General features: G+C 32.4%; 1 protein-coding gene across 2 annotated transcripts in view; it reads left to right on the top strand.

The window, feature by feature from the left end:
* The first annotated feature begins 3,221 nt into the window (after positions 1-3,221).
* Positions 3,222-11,770, top strand: part of LOC106686794 (cytochrome b5) — an 11,516-nt gene continuing 2,967 nt past the window's right edge. Inside the window, exons 1-4 of one of the 2 annotated variants that reach the window (XM_014430317.3) lie at positions 3,236-3,522; positions 7,330-7,458; positions 7,545-7,621; positions 10,449-11,361. In XM_014430317.3, coding sequence (XP_014285803.1) covers positions 3,406-3,522; positions 7,330-7,458; positions 7,545-7,621; positions 10,449-10,530 — 405 coding nt within the window. In that variant the 5' untranslated portion in view covers positions 3,236-3,405 and the 3' untranslated portion in view covers positions 10,531-11,361. Of the gene's footprint in view, positions 3,523-7,329; positions 7,459-7,544; positions 7,622-10,448; positions 11,362-11,770 lie in introns of those variants that run through there. The other variant, XM_014430318.3, reaches the window with a different exon arrangement.

Here is an 11,770-nt window from a genome sequence, read left to right as displayed (position 1 = left end):
CTTCCCGGCTCTTGTACTATGTGGATACAGCACAAGTGTTCTTTGATTTGTGCCCAAAAACCAATAATCGACGGGTCGGCAGCAATTTCAGACCAGTTTATCGAAAACTCACACCCTTATGTGGAATAAATGATTGATTTATTTGATTAATAAATACCAGTCTCAAGAAATTTAAATAAATTATATTTAAGAAATTTCAGTTTTTTACGACTTTTCGTTTTTTAGTCAGGCTGTTGACAAAAAAACTCATACACAAAATTTTGATTATATTCCACATATATATTCCATATATTGGTAAGTGAAAATAAAAATGACTTCGTAATTGACACTATTTTGAAATTAATATCATTAGTTATTTTCAGTCCCTGATTCTTATACATTTGAGGTTCTATCTAATCAGAATTTAATATATCAACTTCTGGAAAATTATTATTAAAAATTGGTAAAGGACCATCTAATATAGACTAGTTTAATTTTAATTAAAATTGGTGATCTGTAACAGCTATTTGACCAGGAAAAAGTTATATTTAGAATTAAATTGAAAACGTTTGAGAAGCGTATTTATTACTCTTGAAAGAAATATCCTCAAATAATATATTTCTATTATTACATTTGTTTGTACGTGGGATTAGTGATATACTATAGTATGTGTATGTATTAGTGATATACTATAGTATGTGATATTGATAGGCCACTCCACAGATTTTGACTTACTGAGATGAACAACTTGTTATGTAATCTATCTCAAGAACCGTGACCTCTGCCCTTGATTTATTAGGACATAAATTTGAATATTCAAATTTAAATATGAATTTGAAAATCAAATATACAATTATACGAAATTAACCCACATATAATACAATTAGTTTACTGAGTATATGGTTGCACGACTGCACTCGTATTACATAACGACTAAATAATGAGTTGTGATGAAGAATTGTCCGCATGTATTGTCGTAAAGAGTTTGTAAAAACGAAGGAAAAAAAACACCATGTGCGGTGAGTTTTCAACTATTATCACAATTATCGCAGCCGCAGCCCATAGTGTGAATAGTTACTATCATGACAACATTTACTGTCACAGTCAGAGTCTATGTAATGGCAATGAATCCAATGTATAAGACTTCACAATGAACTATTGTACTTAATAAACCGTTTAACGATTGGGCGGGAAGATATTGTTGTACTTTGATTATTTCTGAATTTGTTATTGATTTTATGCAAAATTTTTTACCTTATTAACATGATATAAAAAAAAATATTTTAAAGATAGATGCAGCTGACATCCCAACCAATCCTAACACTGTGTGCTCGCAGTCAATAATAACCCTTTTATTGCATCCCAATCTCTCCAATCCCATTTCACTACCCTCGAAGAATGGTGCCGAAATTGAAGGATCAAAATAAATCCCATCAAATCACCATTACCCTTCGTCGTAAATCTATTCACTGCCCTACAGTATCCTTTAATAATGTTCCTCTAGACTAGACAAACGGCCAACATTTCCAATTCCTTACAAAATACTGATCTACGCGACTGTAATAAGGCCAATCTGGACATATGGTCTTGCTATGACCTTGCGTCTTCTTCTGACTAACCTCCGAGGCGTCTGAAAAGAAGATGGCGTCGAGACCTACTAATATAGAAATATTATTAGAGTGGTACCAATAGGTACTTTCTCTACATGACCGTATCTTTTTTTTCCCGAAAATCGATGTCGATGTATCATCCTTAATTCACAGAAATCCTTTTGTAATCAGTTCCTTGGCGACTGGCATGATCTGTTGCCGAGTAATTACAGATTATAGTTTCTTGAAGGTAAAAGACAAACAGACCAACCTGTTGCTGGTGAAAGAAGTTAAAAAACGTCCTATTTTATATAATTTTCACCTTCCTGGCTATTCGAAGAAGCATGAAACGGAGAAGCCACGGGTAAAAGTCGGGAACATCGTACAACTTGTTTAGCAGGAACAAAGAACCGCTTCTGAACATTATTTTTCATGCGTGTAGCCGAAACTTTTTTACTATTCTTCTCCTCATGAGATAATAATACAACATGATGGTATCATCATCGCTCGAGTCTTCCGAAGACAATTCACGCTCGATACCCATGACGACACTGAAAGAACTAGAGATTTTGATGGTTAGCCATCAAAACCAGCCTAGAGGTGTTGATGGTTAGCCTCCTATGTGGAGTTAAATCACCATTGAGTCTGGAACTGGTCAGTAACTTGAGTTACCGACTGGTTTAATACCTTTCCTGTATCTCCGTGCGCAGAGGGCCAGAGTGACCTTTAAGGCTGTATGCACACGGAGCTACTGAAAAGGAACTGACCAGTGACGCGAATTACCAACTAATTTACCTTGAGTCACTATCTGTGTAAAACAATGGAACAGAATGGGAGGCCGCACACGGCGCTACTGCTTGCAGACTCGTCTGTGATTCACAGAGAATTAATTTAAATAAAAAAAGTAAAATAATTTAGTTCTGATAATAGCGTAAATACTGACTAGTCAACAGTTGATAATTAGTGAGCCTACCTCCCCTGCTGTATGAGATAAGAAGATTAAACTATAATTTAAAACTATATTTTATTTATGTATAGAAAGATGGTCAGGGTTGCGGTTAAAGGAGAAACAAAAATAGTTTACAACTATTTATTTTCCGACGTTTCGCCCCACTTTGTAGGGCTTCATCAGGGCTAAAAAGATACAAAAGAAACAAAAATAGTTTACAACTATTTATTTTCCGACGTTTCGCCCCACTTTGTAGGGCTTCATCAGGGCTGTTCAGAGCAAACGGGTGAACAGTCAAACGTCGGAAAATAATTGTAAACTATTTTTGTTTCTCCTTTGTGCTGCAACCCTGACCATCTTACTATACATCAATTTTTACGGTCAACTATATATACATATATACAATATTTTATTTAATTGATTTAGATCACTTTTTAAAGTGAGTCCTAACTAAAATACATTTCATATAGGAATTACTCAAACTTACATATCAGTTAGCTGTAACAATAAATCAAACGCCTAAGCTAGCTACATCTGTTGGATGATTGCGCAATTGATAAGCTTCTTCACAGAGCCAACAGATGGCACGACATACTTAGACAATTCAATTTTTACAGAAATGTGGAATATTTTACTCTTCCAAGATTCAATTTATTAAATTTATTTATTTTTTTTTTAACTATTGGTTACTGTGAGCTTCTGATTAAGTGGAGTTCTAGTCGTAGAAGTCTGGCGTTCTCTACCTGTGTTTGCCAAATTTTAGAAAGATAAAAACGTTTTATTTGATAAGTGGAAGTAGAGAGTGTAAACTGTCCTTGAGGCTAGTCTGTTTTTACCGGTCAAAGCAAAAGCGTATTTCTTGTGTTCTCAGTTCGAAACTAATAAAAAATGACAACAGAAACTGCTATTTACAGCCTTGAAGAAGTGAGGAATAAATGTGATGGCAAGAACATTTGGTTTGTCATTCACAATTCTGTGTACGATGTTACTAACTACCTTGAAGAAGTAAGTCTTCATCTTGTTTGGGCCTTAAATGATTTTAGAGTAATAGGATTTGATTAATCGTATCTAAGATAATTAAAATCACGAAGGTACTTTCCAATAAAAAAAAATCCTAATACTATTTTGCATTATAACCAGATGCTTATTGTAAACCGTTTCATGGATTCAGTTTTGTGTAAATAATAAAAATTATTAAGAACAGTGTGTTCTATTAACACCATTAAAATAATTTAATAAGTTTGAATGGCAGATTTAACAATCTATCTTTTCCACTATAGAAGTCAATAATACTGATAAGAATCATTGTTCATATAATTGAAACAGCTGTTAATTTTATGAGGTTAATTAAGGGTTAGCCACTGGGCAAACGAACAGTAATTGACGGTAATTATAAAAAAGGTAACTTAGCAAACGTAATTATAAGAATTTAACAAAAATTAAATAAAAATAAATGTGTAGAAAGAAAGTACAAAGTAAACAACTCGGTGATGGCGCGATCTATCGGTGCTACAGTTAACTGTAGATACAGTTGTACATAGTTACAGCGTACTACTATAAACAATTACTTTTTCACAACCGAAGGTATAGTACAAGAGCCCCAGAGGAGATAAAAAGGCAGTTATTTCACCCCAATTTTTGTTTACTTTAATGAAAACTATGTATAATTACTAATCAAAATTGATTAGTCTGCCAAATATAGGTAGGGGGAATAAAAAATGGCGGCTGTTTCAAAACGTTCAAAAAAAATAATTTTTCATTCGGAGCTCTATTACTTTAAAACTACTTAAAACTCTAGAAAACCCAAAAGAACATCGTTTAAAGTAGAGTAAATTTACTAAAATATGCGCTCTGATAGAGCTTACGTTCATTAGTTCCCTAGATAGAATTTTTTTATAAAAAATATAATAGAAAATTAGTAGTCTGTGAATTTATTGCGGAAAATTTCAGAAATTGTGGGAAATCTCAGGAACCATGATACGTACAGATGTCTATTAGCACTCAAATTGAAGCTGGTTTAATGTGCTATAAAGAAGCTGATGACGTTTATCTTCGTAGAAATAGTAGTTTTCATGATATTTGTTAAAAACACATTGCTTTCTAGTTGTTGGGACAAAATTTCATTTGCAACATTTATATTCTTAAATATTCACTTAATTTTGTACCTCGCAATTTTAAAAAAAAATGTTAGTGTTTGAAAAACTATCTCGGAAAATATTAAACATAAAGTTCAAGTAGGGCTCAAATATTAGAAAAATACTACTCTACTTTAAAGACAGATAGTTATTTATTTTTTCTTCAAATACTGAGCAACGAATGAAAAATGAACGACAATTTTAGAGAACTATCTGATCTTTGACGTTGCACTCGATGTTTAGTAAATGCATTCCAAGTAAAATACGTTTAAATTCCTGTTGCTTAGACGAGAAAAAAAAAACCGTTAGCTGTAAAAAATATAGTATTATTAAAAAAACAAACCTAATTTTTATAGGAGACTACAGAAACAAAAAATAAAAGTGGACATTTTTAATGGGTAATCGTTTTATTCTAGAGGAACCCAACGAAAAAGAAAAAATTGAACTCTATTGTTTGTAAATGGGTTTCTTAGTGAAAACTTAAATCGACTGGTACTCGTCACCCGAAGGCAATTTAGCCTTTTAGATTTTACTTATTTACACAGTTAAGCTACTGTTAACTCTAATCAGTTGATTTCATGTGATTCTCGCACAAAAAAAAAGGGCAATTCTTTCCACTAAGACCCCCCTTTTTTCTTTCTTACCTCCTTTATTAAATATATAAATAACAATGGTAATATATATCTAAATATATACAGACCTAATTGGTGCCCTTCCTTTGCCACATGACATTATAAGGGGTTGGGATGGATCCGCTGAAGTCGGGGGTTACAATATTGGGCCAGGAGCCGCTGGCCGGGGGGTTAAATGCTATGTTAAACATTAAATGTTCCTCACTAAAACCCCCAGGAAGAGACGGTGCTTTGTGACTTTCGAAATATTACCTTAAAACGGTAAGAGGAGACTTTAGGGTGGATTAAATATTTAATAAGCCCCTGAAATTGGAAAACGGCGTGAAACCATCCTTTCCCGCCTTACATATCTCAAATTTAATACAGAAACTTACATCGAGTAGGTTAGTCGACAAAAAAAAAAAATTAAAAAGGCAATCCTTCCCGGCCGGACCTACCCCACTAAGACCCCCAGGAAGCGACGGTGCTATGTGACTTTGGAAATATCATCTTAAAAAGGGAAGAGGAGACTTTAGGGTGGTTTAACAAGCTCCTGAAATTGGAATTCGGCGTGAACATTTTTGTAAGCAATTATTATTTAATACATTTATGAAATTCAAGTAATTATTCATTTAGAAAAGGCTGTGATATATAACTGGAGATTGTTAAATAGCTATATCACGGATACTTAAGCTTAATACTATGAGCAATACTGCTGATTCTCCTTACCAAAAAATACTCATTCAGCGCCTAAAAAATACCTTTCATAACCGATAAAAACTCACCAATTTACCCGCTCTTGAAAATTTGTAATGACTGTTACTGTTAAAGCTATGATTATACTGTCGCACTAACTCTGAAGTTATAGTTGATCATACAAGTAATCTTAATGAAGCAACTGTCACGTTAACTATCACATGTATATTCCTTGACAGTGAACTATCGTACAGTTTCCGTTATAGCGGCAAAAGTGTTAGCCACTACCATGGTGTAACTATTTGGTAGTTACATTTATATGATAGCTGGGCCTTCCTCACATTTGGATAGAAATTCAGTGGCAGTTATAAGAAGTAGTAGGCTTGGGTAGCCATCTTGGTCCAAAAAACAGAAGAGTGAAGAGCATCTCAAGAGCCGCATCATTTTTGGCTGAGAAAAAATTCACCATGAGTGAGTAAACTCCATTCAGGTGAAGTGACGGAGGCAGGATGAAAGAGGGAAGAGAACAAGAATATGCACTTTCAAGATCTCAATAGCTCAGCATGTATTCTACATCTTCAACACTAGCAAACAACAACATCTATTATTATATGTAATACCGTAATAATATAATTTCATGTAACCCCATCACAATCTACAATCAAAATTAAATACTAAACCACATTGTAAAACCTTTTGGCAAACCCCCATATAACCATGTGTGTTATTATTCAATTAAGAATAGAGCCGTCAGTCCACAAATTTCCCTAATTACTCAATTGTTCACATTACATTAATAATTAAGTTTTTTTTATCACAGTCAACCTTCTTTAGATTGTTGTGATTAATGTTAATAAAGAAGGTTGATTGTGATAAAAATTTGTAATTGTTAATGTAGTGTGAACAATTGAATAATTAGGGAAATTTGTGGATTGATATAAATGACCTGGGCAGAATAGCCTGCATGAAGTAGTTTTTTAAATGATGTGGTTCTAAAATTGTATTAAGATTGTCTTTGAGGATGGCCGAATTGGCCGAAACGTCGGACTTATAAAGGAATAAAAACTGTTTTGAAACAAAAATGGATAAAATATTATTTATTTAAATAAATCAGTTAATTTATATCAAACTTTCATTTGTATTCAATTGCAGCTACTTGTAATATTTTGGCTACTATTGGCAATAAGCTTAAAAATATAAGAAGTTATTTCAAAAATCTGCCATATTAGGACTACTTTCTATCAGGGAGTAGTAATTTTTTCACCATTTTTTTCAATATTTTTACACAAGAATCCAATCACAGAAATTGATTTATACTTACTTAAAAAGTTTAAGTTACCTTTACTCGACTATAGAGTTAACACTTCTAGCACCCTGGTGGCGAAGAACTACTCTTAGAGCAGACTGGTCTTGACGCTACAGAAGCATTCGAAACATTTGATCATTCGGATGCTACTACAGAGGCAATGAAAAAATATAAAATAGGAGAACTTGCCGAGGTAAGTTCTATTATAACATTTACAGTAACTTTAAAATAAGATAATTATTATTTAATTAAATTTTAAAGATATTCTCCTTCTTTCAGGAAGACAGGGTTACGTTCGTAAAAATAAATCGTTGGGACGAATACCAAGAAGCTTCTCGTAAACGTGCTAGATATCGGTTAGTAATAATTGTTAGTTTACAATCTTATCTTAGATATAATAAAATGATTATAATATAAATATAAATTAATTTAACGACTGTAATTAAGTGATTGTACTAGCTCATCTATAAATATACTTGGCTAGTCCAGAATTTTTTCATTAATCTTTTCTAACCATATAACCATTGTAATAATTATAAAATTTGTTTGTATAGATTTTTTAATTTCTGAATTTACATCATGATTGTTAAAGTTATGATTCAATGCGGATCCAATATATAAATAATTTAATATAAATTAAAAAAAAAAAATCAATTGTTCCAAGGTCAATGAAATTTTTTCCCCACTTAAACTGATAAGTCTTTCATCAGACTCTTAAAATCAAAAGCTAAGATGATTGTAAATTTTTTATATTAAGATCGATTAATTGTGTCCTACGAGGATCTCATGACCCTCATGTCCCGTCAATTTTTTTTCTAGATCTTGAAGGATTAAAGGAGGAAAAACTTTATTAAAATACAAAGTTGTTCTGCCCAACTTCATTAGGCTGCAAGTCACACAGCATACTTCTTTTATTGATATTTTTAATCTAACGATAAATAGGCCTATACAAGTATACAATAATAATTACTAACATTATTAGTATACAACATTAGAACATGACTTTTTTTCCCTTTTTATTTTTCTCTGTTTCATGATTTTTTCCCACCTTTTCCATCCTTTCCCCTTTCTCCCTTTTCCTTCCCTTCTTTTTCCCTTTCATATTTTGGTTTCATCCCAATGTGTCTTTAACAGAATAATGGATAAAATAGTGATAGAGATATGAGAAAATATAAGAAAGATACTTAAGTAACAAATATAAATTTAAAAAAATGTTAAAATTAATATACAATAAATATTAAAAATATATAAAAAATAATAAAGTAATAAATAAAATAACAAACAAGATATGCAATGTATGCATCATCCTCAGGATGACTCCATTACTCATTAATTTCCTTATTAATTAAGTCGAGTATTATATATAAATTAATTGAGCTAGGACATTGTTTTTCTGGAGTCTTCGTATTGTATTTATAACCTTTACGGTCTTTACATTTTATTCATGGCAGTGGCATAACACTACTCTCCTTCTAAGCAAATATGACGCTGAGAATTGGGGATTAGGCCACGCCCCTGGAAGGCAACTTTATGTCGAAGTTAGTAGGAATTTCGCACATTAATATAATTATCTGTAAATCCGTTCATTTAAATGGAAATGTGAAGAATATATTAGTTGAAGTAAATGTTATTTCCAATAATTTAGTATATCCGTAATGGAAATCCATTTAGCCGTTCTCGAGAAATTCCTTCTTCTTTCTCTGTTCTGTAAAGAATCTAAAAAATTTATTCACTGTTCTAAAAAGTAAGGGGTGAACATATAATTAACTAACTTGGCCAATTTTTTTTTTTTCAATGTTTTCTAGAAACATGTAATAAGAATTAATTTGTTTTAAGGAAAACATTAAAATATGAAATTTGACACAAATAAATAATTGATTTTGATATTACGAAAAAAAGCTGTTTTAAAAAATAGTAAATATTATTTTTTAGAACATTTAATATTTGCACCAAACGAAATGACTTAAAATAAATGTTAATTAAAAAAAACATTATTAACAAAAATATCGAAGTAACTAACAACTTATAGGATGCCACGCCTACGAAAAGAATAGACGCCACCTTCGGGTGTTACTTGCCCTGTTAGCGAACTCTCCCCCTCTCATGATACGTTTCTTCAACATTTTATTTGACCTCAGTGTAAAGCTACCTCTTTGTTTACTACTCTTTGTGACCTTATCAATATTTACATTTTCTGTGACCTCCTTAATGTTTAGATTTAATCTCAATATTTTACGTAATCTTGATGAGAACGAACTAAGAATGAATTAATCTCTCCAAACAATAACAGATAAACCTGGAATTAGGACATTGTGTCTCAAAAGATTTTGTAAAGCAGGTGGCTGGAGAAATGATAAATCAGAAATTAGGACATTGGCCCCTCAAAAGACTTTTAAAAGCGATGAGAAATAAACTTCAATACTTTTTTGCTGAAAACATCCTTTTTGAAATTTAGATTATTGGACCATTGGATTGGAGGAAAGTCACTCCAACACTGATGCAGCTCTGTAAATACCGTTTAGGCTTTTCAGCGTACAAGGATAACTTTTCTGATGGTCGGAAGATCTACGTACTGTAATATAGTAATATAATGCCATGCACTTCAAGATTTAAGTCCTGATCTAATTTACTAGTTTATTATTTTTAATTTTTTTCTGTAATTTACTTACTCGTGTTTTACAAGATTTTTTTTTTTACTCTCTTTCTGGTCATTTATGACATGTAGGGTTAAATAGAGGTAAACAATTTATTCTAATCATGTTGAAGAGTCAAGGTTTTATTTCGTGAAACTGTCAGAGAAATAAAAGTCGACCCCTAGGCCGGATTCAAACCGGCATCGCTGCAGTCACGAGGCAGTCATTTACCCCTCCCCCAGCTACACTCGGCCCTGCTTTACAAGATCCGTAAATTCCTACGCTCTATATACCTTCTCATTATACGTTCCCATCCCACTGATAGATTATTCATCCCTCTTTCCTCAGTCTGCTGGTGTACCTCAGGGTAGTATATAGCTGACACTCAACACGTGTGAGGATGATCTACTTCTCGTATCCTTACACCCCAAATTCCTTATTAACATCCTTAATGCTCCTTACTCTGTCTCAAATAAAAAAATGGGTTTTATTTTTACTGAAGTATATTGCGAAAATTTATATAATTTTTCTTTGATGTCATTTTCTCAAGCTTGGTATCTTGGCTGGTGGCTCCTTTTTTTCTGGGTGTTTTGGCTACTGTCGTCTACAGGCGTTTCATCTTGAGAAAGTGAATCAACGAATGAGAACTACCTAAAATAGCGGATCAACTAACACATTTTATTTTCTTCGTTTGTTAAATATTAAATAAAGAAAATATGTTACTAAATTATGTAAGCAAGAAAATAATTATAAATGTATTCATGTATAGTGTAATATAAAATTTAATTAAAGTCACGATTTAGTAGATAAGATTTGTACGATATTCAATTTTTTCCATAAAATAATAATTTATTGTGAATTTCCTAGTGTAGCAAATTTAATTTTCTATGTTTCTTGTAAAATCAATAGTCTTTCCATTGTTTATAAGTCTGATAGCTTATTTTTAATACTTTTATAAAATTTAGGTTATGTAAATTTAGTTGTGAACTGAATTATTATTAACAATACAATATATACAATACAAAATATGCAAGACTTATATCTAAACCCTAAATTTAAGTATATATTCATACAATTTGGCCTTTTTTTTTTTTTTTACACGGCATTATAAGTAGTGGATCCCCTGAAGGTGGTGGTCACAATATTGGTCCAGGAACCGCTAACAGGGGGGGGGTAAAAGAACGGGGAGGGACCACTGTATTTCTTTTTTACTTTTTCACTTATCTTTATATGCAATATAAAATTTAAAGTAACGATTTAGTAGATAAGATTTGTACGATATTTAATTTTTTTCATAAAAATGGTAATTTATTGTGTATTTTCTAGTACAGTACAATTTAATTTTTTATGTTTTTGGAAAATCAATAGTCGTTCCATTGTTTATAAGTCTGATAGCTTATTTTTAATACTTTTATAAAATTTAGTAGTATTGTAAATGGTAATATTATAAATTGGACAATATTGGTCCAGAAACCGCTGGCAGGGGGGGGGGAGGGTGATAAAAGAACGGGGAGGGACCACTGTATTTCTTTTTTACTTTTTCACTTACCGTTATATGCGAATCCCTATATATGGGAAGTATTGCGGTCGTGAAATATTTTGGAGTTCCTTGAGTCTAAATAATCTAGTCTCGCCCATGGTTGGGGATGATGAGGAGATGGTTGGGAATGATGATGAGGATGAGATGGTTGGGGATGATGATGAGGATGAGATGGTAGGGGATGATGAGGAGAATGAGATGGTTGGGGATGATGAGGAGGATGAGATGGTTGGGGATGATGATGAGGAGGAGAAGGAGATGGTTGGGGATGATGAGGAGGAGGAGAAGGAGATGGTTGGGGATGATGAGGAGGAGATGGTTGGGGATGATGA

This window comes from Halyomorpha halys, unplaced genomic scaffold, assembly GCF_000696795.3.
Source record: "Halyomorpha halys isolate HHAL.00 unplaced genomic scaffold, Hhal_1.1 Scaffold876.1, whole genome shotgun sequence".
In the NCBI taxonomy this organism is placed as follows: domain Eukaryota; kingdom Metazoa; phylum Arthropoda; class Insecta; order Hemiptera; family Pentatomidae; genus Halyomorpha; species Halyomorpha halys.
The sequence above is the reverse complement of the archived record's forward strand: the minus strand, read 5'-3'. Positions and strand labels throughout refer to the sequence as shown.